Below are 17360 nucleotides of genomic sequence, written 5' to 3'. Positions count from 1 at the left end.
TTTTGAGAATGCTGTTGATTGACTACAGCTCAGCGTTCAACACCATAGTGCCCTCCAAGCTCATCACTAAGCTAAGGACCCTGGAACTGAACACATCCCTCTGCAACCGGGTGCCAAGACAACAACCTCTCCATCAACGTCAGCAAGACAAAGGAGCAGATCATGGACTACAGGAAACGGAGAGCTTCAAGTTCCTCGGTGTCCACGTCACTAAGGATCCATCATGGTCCAAACACACCAACACAGTCGTGAAGAGGGCATGACAACGCCTCTTCCCCCTCAGGAGGCTGAAAAGATTTGGCATGGGCCCTCAGATCCTCAAAATGTTAAAATCAGCTGCACCATTGCGATCTTGACTGGCTGCATCACCGCTTGGTATGGAAACTGCTCGGCATCCGACAGCAAGGCGCTACAGAGGGTAGTGCGTACGGGACCTCTAGACTGTTCTCTCAGTTACCGCAAGATAAGCGGTACTGATGCACCAAGTCTGGAACCAACAGAACCCTGAACAGCTTCTACCCCCCAAGCCATGAATAAGACTGCTAAATAGTTCGTTAAATAGCTACCCGGACTATCTGCATTGACCCTTTTTTGCAGCAACTTTTTTGACTCATCACTGTTACTGATTATTGTGCCCCAAGCATTTCGCTACACCCGCAATAACATCTGCTAAATATGTGTATGTGACCAATAACATTTGATTTGATTTTATTCCTAGTTATTTGTACATATCTACCTCAATTACCACGTACCCCTGCACATTGACTCATTACTGGTACCCTGTGTATATAGCCGAGTTATCGTTATTCATTGTGGATTTATTATTACGTGTTTTAATATTCAATTATTTTAATTTATAAGCTTTAACTGTACACATGCCAAATACACGCCAATTACCAAATGCTTTTGGGAACTTGGGCTGAAAAAAGGTAACGTTGATTCACTGAGGCAAAAAGGACAACGTTGGGAATTTAATTCAATAAGAGAAAATAAATGGAGTTGACAATAACGAGAAGGGGGGGGCCAGAACAGTAGTCTAATGTTATAGAAGGGAGGGTCAGAACAGTAGTCTAATGTTATAGAAGGGAGGGTCAGAACAGTAGTCTAATGTTATAGAAGGGAGGGTCAGAACAGTAGTCTAATGTTATAGAAGGGAGGGTCAGAACTGTAGTCTAATGTTATAGAAGGGAGGGTTAGAACAGTAGTCTAATGTTATAGAAGGGAGGGTTAGAACAGTAGTCTAATGTTATAGAAGGGAGGGTCAGAACAGTAGTCTAATGTTATAGAAGGGAGGGCCAGAACAGTAGTCTAATGTTATAGAAGGGAGGGTTAGAACAGTAGTCTAATGTTATAGAAGGGAGGGTCAGAACAGTAGTCTAATGTTATAGAAGGGAGGGCCAGAACAGTAGTCTAATGTTATAGAAGGGGGGGGGGGGGGGGGGGGGGGGCAGAACAGTAGTCTAATGTTATAGAAGGGAGGGTCAGAACAGTAGTCTAATGTTATAGAAGGGAGGGTCAGAACAGTAGTCTAATGTTATAGAAGGGAGGGTCAGAACAGTAGTCTAATGTTATAGAAGGGAGGGGAGGGCCAGAACAGTAGTCTAATGTTATAGAAGGGAGGGTCAGAACAGTAGTCTAATGCTATAGAAGGGAGGGCCAGAACAGTAGTCTAATGTTATAGAAGGGGGGGGGTCAGAACAGTAGTCTAATGTTATAGAAGGGAGGGCCAGAACAGTAGTCTAATGTTATAGAAGGGAGGGTCAGAACAGTAGTCTAATGTTATAGAAGGGAGGGTCAGAACAGTAGTCTAATGTTATAGAAGGGAGGGTCAGAACAGTAGTCTAATGTTATAGAAGGGAGGGCCAGAACAGTAGTCTAATGTTATAGAAGGGAGGGTCAGAACAGTAGTCTAATGTTATAGAAGGGAGGGTCAGAACAGTAGTCTGATGTTATAGAAGGGAGGGTCAGAACAGTAGTCTAATGTTATAGAAGGGAGGGTCAGAACAGTATTCTGATGTTATAGAAGGGAGGGTCAGAACAGTAGTCTAATGTTATAGAAGGGAGGGCCAGAACAGTAGTCTAATGTTATAGAAGGGAGGGTCAGAACAGTAGTCTAATGTTATAGAAGGGAGGGTCAGAACAGTAGTCTAATGTTATAGAAGGGAGGGTCAGAACAGTAGTCTAATGTTATAGAAGGGAGGGCCAGAACAGTAGTCTAATGTTATAGAAGGGAGGGCCAGAACAGTAGTCTAATGTTATAGAAGGGAGGGTCGGAACAGTAGTCTAATGTTATAGAAGGGAGGGTCAGAACAGTAGTCTAATGTTATAGAAGGGGGGGGAGGGCCAGAACAGTAGTCTAATGTTATAGAAGGGGGGGGGGGGCAGAACAGTAGTCTAATGTTATAGAAGGGGGGGGGGGGGGGGCAGAACAGTAGTCTAATGTTATAGAAGGGAGGGTCAGAACAGTAGTCTAATGTTATAGAAGGGAGGGTCAGAACAGTAGTCTAATGTTATAGAAGGGGGGGGGGGGGGGCAGAACAGTAGTCTAATGTTATAGAAGGGAGGGTCAGAACAGTAGTCTAATGTTATAGAAGGGAGGGTTAGAACAGTAGTCTAATGTTATAGAAGGGAGGGTCAGAACAGTAGTCTAATGTTATAGAAGGGGGGGGGGGGGGGCAGAACAGTAGTCTAATGTTATAGAAGGGGGGGGGGGGGGCAGAACAGTAGTCTAATGTTATAGAAGGGAGGGTCAGAACAGTAGTCTAATGTTATAGAAGGGAGGGCCAGAACAGTAGTCTAATGTTATAGAAAGGAGGGTCAGAACAGTAGTCTAATGTTATAGAAGGGAGGGTTAGAACAGTAGTCTAATGTTATAGAAGGGAGGATCAGAACAGTAGTCTAATGTTATAGAAGGGAGGATCAGAACAGTAGTCTAATGTTATAGAAGGGAGGGTCAGAACAGTAGTCTAATGTTATAGAAGGGAGGGTCAGAACAGTAGTCTAATGTTATAGAAGGGAGGGTCGGAACAGTAGTCTAATGTTATAGAAGGGAGGGCCAGAACAGTAGTCTAATGTTATAGAAGGGAGGGTCAGAACAGTAGTCTAATGTTATAGAAGGGAGGGTCAGAACAGTAGTCTAATGTTATAGAAGGGGGGGTCAGAACAGTAGTCTAATGTTATAGAAGGGAGGGTCAGAACAGTAGTCTAATGTTATAGAAGGGGGGGGGGGGGGCAGAACAGTAGTCTAATGTTATAGAAGGGAGGGTCAGAACAGTAGTCTAATGTTATAGAAGGGAGGGGCCAGAACAGTAGTCTAATGTTATAGAAGGGAGGGTCAGAACAGTAGTCTAATGTTATAGAAGGGAGGGTCAGAACAGTAGTCTAATGTTATAGAAGGGAGGGTTAGAACAGTAGTCTAATGTTATAGAAGGGAGGGTCAGAACAGTAGTCTAATGTTATAGAGGGGGGGGGGGGCAGAACAGTAGTCTAATGTTATAGAAGGGAGGGCCAGAACAGTAGTCTAATGTTATAGAAGGGAGGGTCAGAACAGTAGTCTAATGTTATAGAAGGGAGGGTCAGAACAGTAGTCTAATGTTATAGAAGGGGGGGGGGCAGAACAGTAGTCTAATGTTATAGAAGGGAGAGTCAGAACAGTAGTCTAATGTTATAGAAGGGAGGGTCAGAACAGTAGTCTAATGTTATAGAAGGGAGGGTCAGAACAGTAGTCTAATGTTATAGAAGGGAGAGTCAGAACAGTAGTCTAATGTTATAGAAGGGAGGGTCAGAACAGTAGTCTAATGTTATAGAAGGGAGGGTCAGAACAGTAGTCTAATGTTATAGAAGGGGGGGGGCAGAACAGTAGTCTAATGTTATAGAAGGGAGGGTCAGAACAGTAGTCTAATGTTATAGAAGGGAGGGTCAGAACAGTAGTCTAATGTTATAGAAGGGGGGGGGTCAGAACAGTAGTCTAATGTTATAGAAGGGAGGGTTAGAACAGTAGTCTAATGTTATAGAAGGGAGGGTCAGAACAGTAGTCTAATGTTATAGAAGGGGGGGGCCAGAACAGTAGTCTAATGTTATAGAAGGGGGGGGGGGGGCAGAACAGTAGTCTAATGTTATAGAAGGGGGGGGGGGGGGGCAGAACAGTAGTCTAATGTTATAGAAGGGAGGGTCAGAACAGTAGTCTAATAATATAGAAGGGAGGGTCAGAACAGTAGTCTAATGTTATAGAAGGGAGGGTCAGAACAGTAGTCTAATGTTATAGAAGGGAGGGTCAGAACAGTAGTCTAATGTTATAGAAGGGAGGGTCAGAACAGTAGTCTAATGTTATAGAAGGGAGGGTCAGAACAGTAGTCTAATGTTATAGAAGGGAGGGTCAGAACAGTAGTCTAATGTTATAGAAGGGAGGGTCAGAACAGTAGTCTAATGTTATAGAAGGGAGGGCCAGAACAGTAGTCTAATGTTATAGAAGGGGGGGGGCAGAACAGTAGTCTAATGTTATAGAAGGGAGGGTCAGAACAGTAGTCTAATGTTATAGAAGGGAGGGTCAGAACAGTAGTCTAATGTTATAGAAGGGAGGGTCAGAACAGTAGTCTAATGTTATAGAAGGGAGGGGAGGGCCAGAACAGTAGTCTAATGTTATAGAAGGGAGGGTCAGAACAGTAGTCTAATGCTATAGAAGGGAGGGCCAGAACAGTAGTCTAATGTTATAGAAGGGGGGGGGGTCAGAACAGTAGTCTAATGTTATAGAAGGGAGGGCCAGAACAGTAGTCTAATGTTATAGAAGGGAGGGTCAGAACAGTAGTCTAATGTTATAGAAGGGAGGGTCAGAACAGTAGTCTAATGTTATAGAAGGGAGGGTCAGAACAGTAGTCTAATGTTATAGAAGGGAGGGCCAGAACAGTAGTCTAATGTTATAGAAGGGAGGGTCAGAACAGTAGTCTAATGTTATAGAAGGGAGGGTCAGAACAGTAGTCTGATGTTATAGAAGGGAGGGTCAGAACAGTAGTCTAATGTTATAGAAGGGAGGGTCAGAACAGTATTCTGATGTTATAGAAGGGAGGGTCAGAACAGTAGTCTAATGTTATAGAAGGGAGGGCCAGAACAGTAGTCTAATGTTATAGAAGGGAGGGTCAGAACAGTAGTCTAATGTTATAGAAGGGAGGGTCAGAACAGTAGTCTAATGTTATAGAAGGGAGGGTCAGAACAGTAGTCTAATGTTATAGAAGGGAGGGCCAGAACAGTAGTCTAATGTTATAGAAGGGAGGGCCAGAACAGTAGTCTAATGTTATAGAAGGGAGGGTCAGAACAGTAGTCTAATGTTATAGAAGGGAGGGTCAGAACAGTAGTCTAATGTTATAGAAGGGGGGGGAGGGCCAGAACAGTAGTCTAATGTTATAGAAGGGGGGGGGGGGGCAGAACAGTAGTCTAATGTTATAGAAGGGGGGGGGGGGGGGCAGAACAGTAGTCTAATGTTATAGAAGGGAGGGTCAGAACAGTAGTCTAATGTTATAGAAGGGAGGGTCAGAACAGTAGTCTAATGTTATAGAAGGGGGGGGGGGGGCAGAACAGTAGTCTAATGTTATAGAAGGGAGGGTCAGAACAGTAGTCTAATGTTATAGAAGGGAGGGTTAGAACAGTAGTCTAATGTTATAGAAGGGAGGGTCAGAACAGTAGTCTAATGTTATAGAAGGGGGGGGGGGGCAGAACAGTAGTCTAATGTTATAGAAGGGGGGGGGGGGGCAGAACAGTAGTCTAAAGTTATAGAAGGGAGGGCCAGAACAGTAGTCTAATGTTATAGAAGGGAGGGTCAGAACAGTAGTCTAATGTTATAGAAGGGAGGGTTAGAACAGTAGTCTAATGTTATAGAAGGGAGGATCAGAACAGTAGTCTAATGTTATAGAAGGGAGGATCAGAACAGTAGTCTAATGTTATAGAAGGGAGGGTCAGAACAGTAGTCTAATGTTATAGAAGGGAGGGTCAGAACAGTAGTCTAATGTTATAGAAGGGAGGGTCGGAACAGTAGTCTAATGTTATAGAAGGGAGGGCCAGAACAGTAGTCTAATGTTATAGAAGGGAGGGTCAGAACAGTAGTCTAATGTTATAGAAGGGAGGGTCAGAACAGTAGTCTAATGTTATAGAAGGGGGGGTCAGAACAGTAGTCTAATGTTATAGAAGGGAGGGTCAGAACAGTAGTCTAATGTTATAGAAGGGGGGGGGGGGCAGAACAGTAGTCTAATGTTATAGAAGGGAGGGTCAGAACAGTAGTCTAATGTTATAGAAGGGAGGGGCCAGAACAGTAGTCTAATGTTATAGAAGGGAGGGTCAGAACAGTAGTCTAATGTTATAGAAGGGAGGGTCAGAACAGTAGTCTAATGTTATAGAAGGGAGGGTTAGAACAGTAGTCTAATGTTATAGAAGGGAGGGTCAGAACAGTAGTCTAATGTTATAGAGGGGGGGGGGGGGGCAGAACAGTAGTCTAATGTTATAGAAGGGAGGGCCAGAACAGTAGTCTAATGTTATAGAAGGGAGGGTCAGAACAGTAGTCTAATGTTATAGAAGGGAGGGTCAGAACAGTAGTCTAATGTTATAGAAGGGGGGGGAGGGCCAGAACAGTAGTCTAATGTTATAGAAGGGGGGGGGGGGGCAGAACAGTAGTCTAATGTTATAGAAGGGGGGGGGGGGGGGGCAGAACAGTAGTCTAATGTTATAGAAGGGAGGGTCAGAACAGTAGTCTAATGTTATAGAAGGGAGGGTCAGAACAGTAGTCTAATGTTATAGAAGGGGGGGGGGGGGGGGCAGAACAGTAGTCTAATGTTATAGAAGGGAGGGTCAGAACAGTAGTCTAATGTTATAGAAGGGAGGGTTAGAACAGTAGTCTAATGTTATAGAAGGGAGGGTCAGAACAGTAGTCTAATGTTATAGAAGGGGGGGGGGGGGCAGAACAGTAGTCTAATGTTATAGAAGGGGGGGGGGGGGGGGGCAGAACAGTAGTCTAAAGTTATAGAAGGGAGGGCCAGAACAGTAGTCTAATGTTATAGAAGGGAGGGTCAGAACAGTAGTCTAATGTTATAGAAGGGAGGGTTAGAACAGTAGTCTAATGTTATAGAAGGGAGGATCAGAACAGTAGTCTAATGTTATAGAAGGGAGGATCAGAACAGTAGTCTAATGTTATAGAAGGGAGGGTCAGAACAGTAGTCTAATGTTATAGAAGGGAGGGTCAGAACAGTAGTCTAATGTTATAGAAGGGAGGGTCGGAACAGTAGTCTAATGTTATAGAAGGGAGGGCCAGAACAGTAGTCTAATGTTATAGAAGGGAGGGTCAGAACAGTAGTCTAATGTTATAGAAGGGAGGGTCAGAACAGTAGTCTAATGTTATAGAAGGGGGGGTCAGAACAGTAGTCTAATGTTATAGAAGGGAGGGTCAGAACAGTAGTCTAATGTTATAGAAGGGGGGGGGGGGGCAGAACAGTAGTCTAATGTTATAGAAGGGAGGGTCAGAACAGTAGTCTAATGTTATAGAAGGGAGGGGCCAGAACAGTAGTCTAATGTTATAGAAGGGAGGGTCAGAACAGTAGTCTAATGTTATAGAAGGGAGGGTCAGAACAGTAGTCTAATGTTATAGAAGGGAGGGTTAGAACAGTAGTCTAATGTTATAGAAGGGAGGGTCAGAACAGTAGTCTAATGTTATAGAGGGGGGGGGGGGGGGGGGCAGAACAGTAGTCTAATGTTATAGAAGGGAGGGCCAGAACAGTAGTCTAATGTTATAGAAGGGAGGGTCAGAACAGTAGTCTAATGTTATAGAAGGGAGGGTCAGAACAGTAGTCTAATGTTATAGAAGGGGGGGGGGGGCAGAACAGTAGTCTAATGTTATAGAAGGGAGAGTCAGAACAGTAGTCTAATGTTATAGAAGGGAGGGTCAGAACAGTAGTCTAATGTTATAGAAGGGAGGGTCAGAACAGTAGTCTAATGTTATAGAAGGGAGAGTCAGAACAGTAGTCTAATGTTATAGAAGGGAGGGTCAGAACAGTAGTCTAATGTTATAGAAGGGAGGGTCAGAACAGTAGTCTAATGTTATAGAAGGGGGGGGGGGCAGAACAGTAGTCTAATGTTATAGAAGGGAGGGTCAGAACAGTAGTCTAATGTTATAGAAGGGAGGGTCAGAACAGTAGTCTAATGTTATAGAAGGGGGGGGGTCAGAACAGTAGTCTAATGTTATAGAAGGGAGGGTTAGAACAGTAGTCTAATGTTATAGAAGGGAGGGTCAGAACAGTAGTCTAATGTTATAGAAGGGGGGGGGGGGGGGGGCCAGAACAGTAGTCTAATGTTATAGAAGGGGGGGGGGGGGGCAGAACAGTAGTCTAATGTTATAGAAGGGGGGGGGGGGCAGAACAGTAGTCTAATGTTATAGAAGGGGGGGGGGGGGGCAGAACAGTAGTCTAATGTTATAGAAGGGAGGGTCAGAACAGTAGTCTAATAATATAGAAGGGAGGGTCAGAACAGTAGTCTAATGTTATAGAAGGGAGGGTCAGAACAGTAGTCTAATGTTATAGAAGGGAGGGGAGGGCCAGAACAGTAGTCTAATGTTATAGAAGGGAGGGTCAGAACAGTAGTCTAATGTTATAGAAGGGAGGGTCAGAACAGTAGTCTAATGTTATAGAAGGGAGGGGAGGGCCAGAACAGTAGTCTAATGTTATAGAAGGGAGGGTCAGAACAGTAGTCTAATGTTATAGAAGGGAGGGTCAGAACAGTAGTCTAATGTTATAGAAGGGAGGGTCAGAACAGTAGTCTAATGTTATAGAAGGGAGGGTCAGAACAGTAGTCTAATGTTATAGAAGGGAGGGTCAGAACAGTAGTCTAATGTTATAGAAGGGAGGGCCAGAACAGTAGTCTAATGTTATAGAAGGGAGGGTCAGAACAGTAGTCTAATGTTATAGAAGGGGGGGGGGGGGCAGAACAGTAGTCTAATGTTTGGAAAATATGTTGTGTGTGATGATTGTGAGGCTCTATACAAATTCGACAGTCACAAGATGGGGACTTCAAAATGGCACATTAAGGGAACTGAAGGCTGCTGTTCAGATGGATTAAATGTAATTAGTAGCCTGAAATCTGGATACTGACTGTAGGTCTATAACCTCTCCCATAGCCTAATATAATGTTAACTCCTGCAGAATGAATCAGTTCTTGCAGTAAAATATAACATTTTGACTCGGGAACAGGAGTGGAGTAATACAATGTATTTCTTTCAGCATCTTGAAAGAATGAATGCGCAGTTAGTTACCGTCGTTAGAGGTGCCGTCTTTATCAGCATAAAAGCTGAAAGTATTTCAACCACATAAAATATGCATCCAAGAGAAACTGAAATCTTATCAGAAACATGTTTTTCACAGCTTATAATTCCCTTAAAACCAGTAAAACTGATGTCATTTGGAAATGTTCCCGTTTTTTTAATGCATTTTCTCCCCGGTCCCTAAACGTAAATGTAAAATGTAAACGTCTTTGCTGTGTGAGTGAAGCAGATGTGAAAGAGAAAACTTTACTAATGTCAACTCGATGGAAGCATTCCTTCTATCTATGTACAACATATTTTTTGGGGTGATCAAGAGTTTATTTAGTCTTCTAGGGAAACAAGTAATGACAGAAGAGAAGCTGCATGTATCTAATTATAGACAAATAGCCTACCAAAAAGTCAATGTTCCACGGCCATTGGGTCAATGCAAAGTGCCACCAAATACCTTTTTTTTTTTTTCTGCTGCTGTGTCCAGTCTAGCACACTTTCACATATCACACACACACACGCACGCAAACACACACGATAACACACACACACACACACACACACACACACACGCGAAAAAAACGAATCAAATCACACATCAAAAATTGATGTGAGAGATTAACTCAATCAAAATATTTTTTTAAACACCAAAAGGTCAAAGAGAAAGGCACTGGAATGATGGAGAAAGACTGGAGAACAGAACAGGAAGAAGATGCCACACAAAACCAACTCTAAGAACGGCTTCCACTCTTCTTCCACTGGTTTATAGTCTGAACGTATCAGATGTGCTAAATTGGCTACCTGTTCTGAATGTATCACATGTCATGTTATCTGTGTCTTGATCTGATCTGATTTCCATAGGGAAAGCAGCGTAGTGACTTGACATGCATCTGCACCAGTGTGAAGAACTAGATGAGAGGAGATTGATGGTTTGGAGTTTTTAGTGGGAGGAGCATGGAATCAGGTGAGCCAGAGTGAGTTGAGGGAACTGGCCAATCAGAAAGACAGCATCGTAGAGGTGCACACATCACAGGGTCAGGCATCCACTCACTGTTCAGCTTACTAAATAAACAGGGTTTAGGAGATTTGATTTTGATTGGTTGATATATCATAAACGAAAGCATGCGAGTCAATTGGAATTCAGATCAATGTATTGCAGATCCATTATCATGGAGGTATATGTTTTCATCAACAAGATAATACAGATGCAAGACTAAATTAGTAACATTTTAGGATACCAATTTGCAAGTAGACTCAACGAAATTACATTGCCCACGAGCAGCATCGCAGACATTGAGATGAGCGAGATGCAAGACTTCACTCTCACACCAACATACATCTTCCTATCCCTGGTCTGCATGCTTCATCTCTGAACCTCTGAGTGGATGTGATGAATCTGTGACTGAGAGCTGAGGGCTCCCCCTGCTGGACAGAGCCAGTGTGTGCCTCTCTCCTGCTGTACACTGTAGCCCCGAGCTTACTGGTGCCTCTAGAGGCTGCTGGTGGAATAGCAGCTCTGGGGTGTAGAGCTCCATGTCTACTCCGCTGGCAGGGTGGCACAGCACCACCATGTCTACCCCCTCACCAGACTCCTCAGTCTGAGGAGAACACGCCCTCCGATCAGGGCCAAGGCCCATTAGGGTGGGGAGGGGAGAGGTGGGGAGGGGAAGGGTGAGGTGGGGTGGGGTGGGGTGAGGTGGGGAGGGGAAGGGAAGGGTGAGGTGGGGTGGGGTGGGGAGGGGAAGGGTGAGGTGGGGTGGGGTGGGGAGGGGAGGGGTGAGGTGAGGTGGGGTGGGGTGGGGTGGGGAGGGGTGAGGTGGGGAGGGGTGAGGTGGGGAGGGGTAGGGAGGGGTGAGGTGGGGGAGGTGAGGTGAGGTGGGGAGGGGTGGGGAGGAGTGGGGTGAGGTGGGGAGGTGTAGGGAGGGGTGAGGTGGGGGAGGTGAGGAGGGGTGGGGTGAGGTGGGGAGGGGTGGGGAGGGGTGGGGTGAGGTGGGGAGGGGTGAGGTGAGGTGGGGTGGGGTGGGGTGAGGTGGGGTGAGGTGGGGGAGGTGAGGTGAGGTGGGGAGGGGTGAGGTGGGGAGGGGTGAGGTGAGGTGGGGTGGGGTGGGTGGGGTGAGGTGGGGTGAGGTGGGGGAGGTGAGGTGAGGTGGGGAGGGGAGGGGTAGGTGAGGTGAGGTGGGGAGGGGTGAGGTGAGGTGGGGTGGGGTGGGGAGGGGTGGGGTGAGGAGCGGTGAGGGGAGGGGGGTGAGGTGGGGAGGGGTGGGGTGGGGTGGGGGTGGGGTGGGGAGGGGTGAGGTGAGGTGGGGAGGGGTGAGGTGAGGTGGGGAGGTGAGGTGGGGAGGTGAGGTGGGGAGGGGTGAGGTGAGGTGGGGAGGGGTAGGGAGGGGTGAGGTGGGGGAGGTGAGGTGAGGTGGGGAACAACAGACAGACAAAGACCAAAAGAATAAGAAGAGACATAAAACACAACGGCAGACAGCAAATGAATATAATATATAGACTAAGAAGAAGTACATCCTAAATTAAATACAGTACACACAACACTACCTGATCCCAGATCTGTTCGTGCCATCACACAACACTAGCCTGATCCCAGATCTGTTCGTGCCATTCTTGCCAACTCCTTGCCACTCATCGTCACATTTGGCGAGAAAGCAAAAACAGACTGGCTAACAGACTGGCACCCAGGCTACAGACTGGCACCCAGGCTAACAGACTGGCACCCAGGCTAACAGACTGGGACCCAGGCTAACAGACTGGGACCCAGGCTAACAGACTGGGACCCAGGCTAACAGACTGCACACAGGCTAACAGACTGGCACCCAGGCTAACAGACTGGCACCCAGGCTAACAGACTGGGACCCAGGCTAACAGACTGGGACCCAGGCTAACAGACTGGGACCCAGGCTAACAGACTGGCACCCAGGCTAACAGACTGGCACCCAGGCTAACAGACTGGGACCCAGGCTAACAGACTGGGACCCAGGCTAACAGACTGGCACCCAGGCTAACAGACTGGCACCCAGGCTAACAGACTGGCAACCCAGGCTAACAGAACAAACCCTAAAAGACAAAACAAGGACATTGACTAACAACATAAGACACTCCGTTATCTAGCTAGAGGACTGATACTGGCCATGTTAATGGCATTAACATGGGATGGACAGGGTTTTGTTGGGCAAAAAGTATTTTCATTACTTCTAAACAGATCTTATTTCTGTCTTTAAACCAGAAAGCTCTTAACATCAGAGTCCCTGAGAGTGAGTGAGTGGTTGTGTGTGAGAGTGAGTGAGTGATTGAGTGAGTGAGTAGTTGTGTGTGGTGTGTGAGAGACAGAGACAGAGACAGAGACATAGAGAGACAGAGAGAGAGAGAGAGAGAGAGAGAGTGTGTGTGTTCGTGTGATGGATGGAGAGGAGGAGTAACCTGTTTGTCTGTGCGGTCTGCGATGCTGTACACCAGAGGTGGGATGGAGCCCTCAGCAGTCTTCCCTACATCAGTACGGAAGTGCTCACTGGCAGGCAGGCAGCTGAGAGAGAAAGAGAGAGACAGAGACAGAGAGAGAGAGAGAGAGAGAGAGAGAGAGAGAGAGAGAGAGAGAGAGAGAGAGAGAGAGAGAGAGAGAGAGAGAGAGAGAGAGAGAGAGAGAGAGAGAGAGAGAGAGAGAGAGAGAGAGAGAGAGAGAGAGAGAGAGAGAGAGACAGAGACAGAGAGAGAGAGAGAGAGAGAGAGACAGAGACAGAGAGAGAGAGAGATAGACAGAGACAGAGAGAGAGAGAGAGAGAGAGAGAGAGAGAGAGACAGAGACAGAGACAGAGACAGAGAGAGAGAGCGCGAGAGAGAGAGAGCGCGAGAGAGAGAGCGTGAGAGAGAGAGAGCGCGAGAGAGAGAGACAGAGACAGAGAGAGAGAGAGAGAGAGAGAGCGCGAGAGAGAGAGAGACAGAGAAAGACAGAGAAAGACAGAGACAGAGACAGAGAGCGCGAGAGAGAGAGAGAGAGAGAGAGAGAGAGACAGAGACAGAGACAGAGACAGAGAGAGAGAGAGAGAGAGAGAGAGAGAGAGAGAGAGACAGAGAAAGACAGAGACAGAGAGAGAAAGACAGAGACAAAGACAGAGAGAGAGAGAGAGAAAGAGAGAGAGAGAGAGAGAGAGAGAGAGAGAGAGAGAGAGAGAGAGACAGCGAGACAGAGAGAGAGAGAGAGCGAGACAGAGAGAGAGGGAACAAACAGAGGTCAGCCCAGTTTAGTTCTTTCTCTCACCGCCTACAATCAACTAAACTAGAACTAACAAATCCAACTGTAAAACACACAAACCTGTATACAAACACAATCTAACAGGGAAATCCACCTCAGAATGGCTTCTACGTGCCAGTCAGTAAAAAACCTAACAGCCTTTCTGGCTAGTGGTTTCCCAGCTAACCCCAATCCAACTACAACTAAAATCACTAGTCTCAAGTGAAAACCATAGTGGAAAATATCAAAAGGATCCCAGAGCCACTTACCAGACGCACAACATCCAATAGAAGAGGAAATAAAATCAACATTGGTTTAGTCCAGGTATACTCTTATGTTCAACGTGTCCACAAACATGAGCATAGTTGCAAATTGTCTATGCTTCCCGGGAAACTAGTTCCCTTCCACACATGTATCATAGCTGACAGCAATACTGTATATAATCATTGGGAACTAGTCAAAATCAAGGGTGGTAGTCAGTAGTAATGTGAGAAATTGACAATTTTCTTAACGTTCTAACTGCACATTTTTTTAAATAGTTTCAGTTAAACCGATAAGAGAAGTTCATAAAATTCCACAATGCAGCTGTGCTGCAGCCAGCAACGGTTTGGGTCTCACGGTGATTCCCTTTCAGATGGTTAAGCATTGCACCTGTACTACCGTTACTGTACCTCAACTCCATACAGGACTTCACTGCTGTCGCCTTTCTATGCCATTATTTATTTCCAATCGTTAACGACGATGTCGTAGTGGTGGAGAGTCGACTCCGAAAATAATTGATTCCTCGACTCCTCGCACGTCGACTACCGGTGTTAGACTCCCAATTCTGTGTCAAGAGTCAATTCCACTAGGAATCGACTCCTAAGATTCTGTATTTTTGGAACGGAGGAGACTGATTGGTTGTCGTACTTCCGAGAACACAGACACTTGCATCTTTGATAGCGAGCTAGCCAGGAACGGAGAGAGAGGGGTAGAGGCAGGTCGGCCACCAGGCAGGCAGTCAGGATCATGCACTAGGCCCATCTATCGGTATTAATCAAAAGCTGTATCTCGCAATGCATTATCTTGCGATTTCTTGGCTTGCAATGTCTCGCAACTTCAGTAAAGCAGGGCCTATCATCAATGAATAGGATATTCTGCAGGCAACAGAGCGAAGACTGAACACACACTGGCATCATTAGGGAAGAGAAGGAGCAGGTGAGCCAGCGCGAGGGAGAGAGAGAGAGAAGAGGGGCAGGCACAATGAACCCTGTGCATACAGTCCATTCGGAAAGTATTCAGACCCCTTGACCTTTTCCACATTTTGTTACATTACAGCCTTGTTCTAAAATTGATTAAATTGTTTTTTTTCAATCTACACACAATGACGAAGCAAAAACAGGTTTTTAGAAATGTTTGCTAATTTAATAAAAATCTAAAACTGACATTTATATAAGTATTCAGACCCTTTACTCAGTACTTTGTTGAAGTACCTTTGGCAGCGATTACAGCCTAGAGTCTTCTTGGGTATGACACTACAAGGTTGGCACACCTGTATTTGGGGAGATTCTCCCATTCTTCTCTGCAGATCCTCTCAAGCTCTGTCAGGTTGGATGGGGAGCTTCGCTGCACAGCTATTTTCAGGTCTCTCCAGAGATGTTTGATCGGGTTCAAGTCCAGGCTCTGGCTGGGCCACTCAAGGACATTCAGAGACTTGTCCCGAAACCACTCCTGCGTTGTCTTGGCTGTGTGATTAGGGTCATTGTCCTGTTGGAAGGTGAACCTTTGCCCCAGTCTGAAGTCCTGAGCACTCTGGAGCAGGTTTTCATCAAGGATCTCTCTGTACTTTGCTCCGTTCATATTTCCCTCGATCCTGACTAGTCTCCCAGTCCCTGCCGCTGAAAAACATCCCCACAGCATGATGCTGCCACCACCATGCTTCACAGTAGGAATGGTGCCAGGTTCCCTCCAGACGTGACGCTTGGCATTCAGGCCAAAGAGTTCAATCTTGGTTTCATCAGACCAGAGGATCTTGTTTCTCATGGTCAGAGTCCTTTAGGTGCCTTTTGGCAAACTCCAAGCGGGCTGTCATGTGCCTTTTACTGAGAAGTGGCTTCCGTCTGGCAACTCTACCATTAAGGCCTGATTGGTGGAGTGCTGCAGAGATGGTTGTAGACAGGTGTGTGCCTTTCCAAATCATGTCCAATCAATTGAATTTACCACAGGTGGACTCCAATTAAGTTGTAGAAACATCTCAAGGATGATCAATGGAAACAGGATGCACCTGAGCTCAGTTTCAAGTCTCATAGCAAAGGGTCTGAATACTTATGTAAATAAGGTATTCATTTATTTTTTTTTACCTGTTTTCGCTTTGTCATTATGGGGTATTGTGGGTAGATTGATGAGGATTTTTTTTTTCTTTAATCGATTTTGGAATAAGGCTGTAACGTGACAAAATGTGGAAAAATGGAAGGGGTCTCAATACAGCAGTATAACAGACACTATAATAACAGACAGCAGTAATACAGACAGCAGTATAACAGACAGCAGTATAACAGACACCATAATAAATCTCTCCTATACAGTTTATTTTGTTCCTCCTCACCTAGCGGGGAGCTTGTAGATGTAGGAGCATCCGTCCTCTGTCCAGATGATGACCTTGTCAGCAGCGATGAAGTCTCCTCCTGTCCAGGACTGGTCGTTCTCACTGGGCACGGAGCACAGCAGAGAATAGTCCCCTGCATCAAACACCTGACACACACACATTTCAGGATATGTTAGTCAAAGATTAGGAGTTGTTGCAACCCCATGCCAAAGACTCAAACAATGCTACGCTAACCGTAGCCTAATCCCAGATCTATTTGTGCCGTCTTGCCAACTCCTACTGTCATATTGACAACAACCAGACGAGTTGGTTATAGAGCAACAACAGATCTTGGACCAGGCTTAAATCTAAGGGTCTACAGTGTGATTCTATGAATGTTCCAACCGGGGGGCAGTAAGGGAGACCCAGGGAGCATGCCATCCAGCCTCTTACCCTCCAGTACTTGGAGCAGACCACCAGCAGAGAGAGCTGTGTGAAGGTGCAGAAAGAGATGCTCTGACAGCCCCCACAGTAGATGGGTTTAGACTCTTCCTCAAACACTGGGTCCAGGTCCTGGTGGGGACAGGGAGAAACACACACTTAGATGGGACTGAACACTGTTATTTCTTTCCATCCCCCTTAGCGACCCAGCTAATGTTCTGGGGGGGTCCACGAAAACCACATTAGAGCCATAAGAGACATTTGAATTGTCTGCATGTGTCCCAGTAACAATAAAAATCAGTCCCAATAGTCATGATATTAGCTGGAAGAAATCCTGGTTAATATGAGCACAGTGTGGTAGCTAACAGTATGATCATAACGACATCCAGTCGTGGGTGATGTGCCTCAGTCCCACTCTACCTGCATCCTGCTGAGATCCTGTGTGATGATCCACACCTTCAGTATCCCACTGACTGATACCGCTACCACGGTGTCCTCTGAAAATATATCACAGGCATTGTCAGTCTAACAGTGACTATATATGTTTAATAAGTGCTTTTTGCAAAAGAAGAATTGGGGTGATAACGCCATGTACAAATCTAATTCGGTCGTGAGCACAGACCGATACATTTTAGTCTGAGTGGTTTTAAGGCAGGAGTTAACCGTTTGCATCAACTATCAACGGCTCAATACAGACATACTGACCATGACGGTTGAACAACGTTACCATAATCAATAGAGCTCTAACTAATAGGGCTTTAGTAGTGTTAGTGGACTGTTCCTAGACGATCGCTAGAGTGGCTGATGTTAGCCGCGGTGGTGGACTAGGGGCGCAAAGTTCAGTTAAA

General features: G+C 45.8%; 1 protein-coding gene across 1 annotated transcript in view; it reads right to left on the bottom strand.

Annotated features, from left to right (window-relative positions):
- The window catches only part of wdr7 (WD repeat domain 7), a gene marked incomplete at its 3' end in the record, with an annotated part of 118771 nt that overhangs the window by 85077 nt on the left and 16334 nt on the right, over nt 1-17360 (bottom strand). Inside the window, exons 6-9 of the mRNA XM_084159364.1 lie at nt 16933-17009; nt 16525-16644; nt 16093-16238; nt 12701-12803 (exon numbers count right to left, since the gene is read on the bottom strand). Of these exons, the coding sequence (XP_084015490.1) occupies nt 12701-12803; nt 16093-16238; nt 16525-16644; nt 16933-17009 (446 nt within the window). The remainder of the gene's footprint in view (nt 1-12700; nt 12804-16092; nt 16239-16524; nt 16645-16932; nt 17010-17360) is intronic.

The sequence above is a fragment of the Coregonus lavaretus genome (assembly GCF_964263955.1).
Source record: "Coregonus lavaretus genome assembly, chromosome: 4".
Classification (NCBI taxonomy): Eukaryota; Metazoa; Chordata; class Actinopteri; order Salmoniformes; family Salmonidae; genus Coregonus; species Coregonus lavaretus.
The sequence above is the reverse complement of the archived record's forward strand: the minus strand, read 5'-3'. Positions and strand labels throughout refer to the sequence as shown.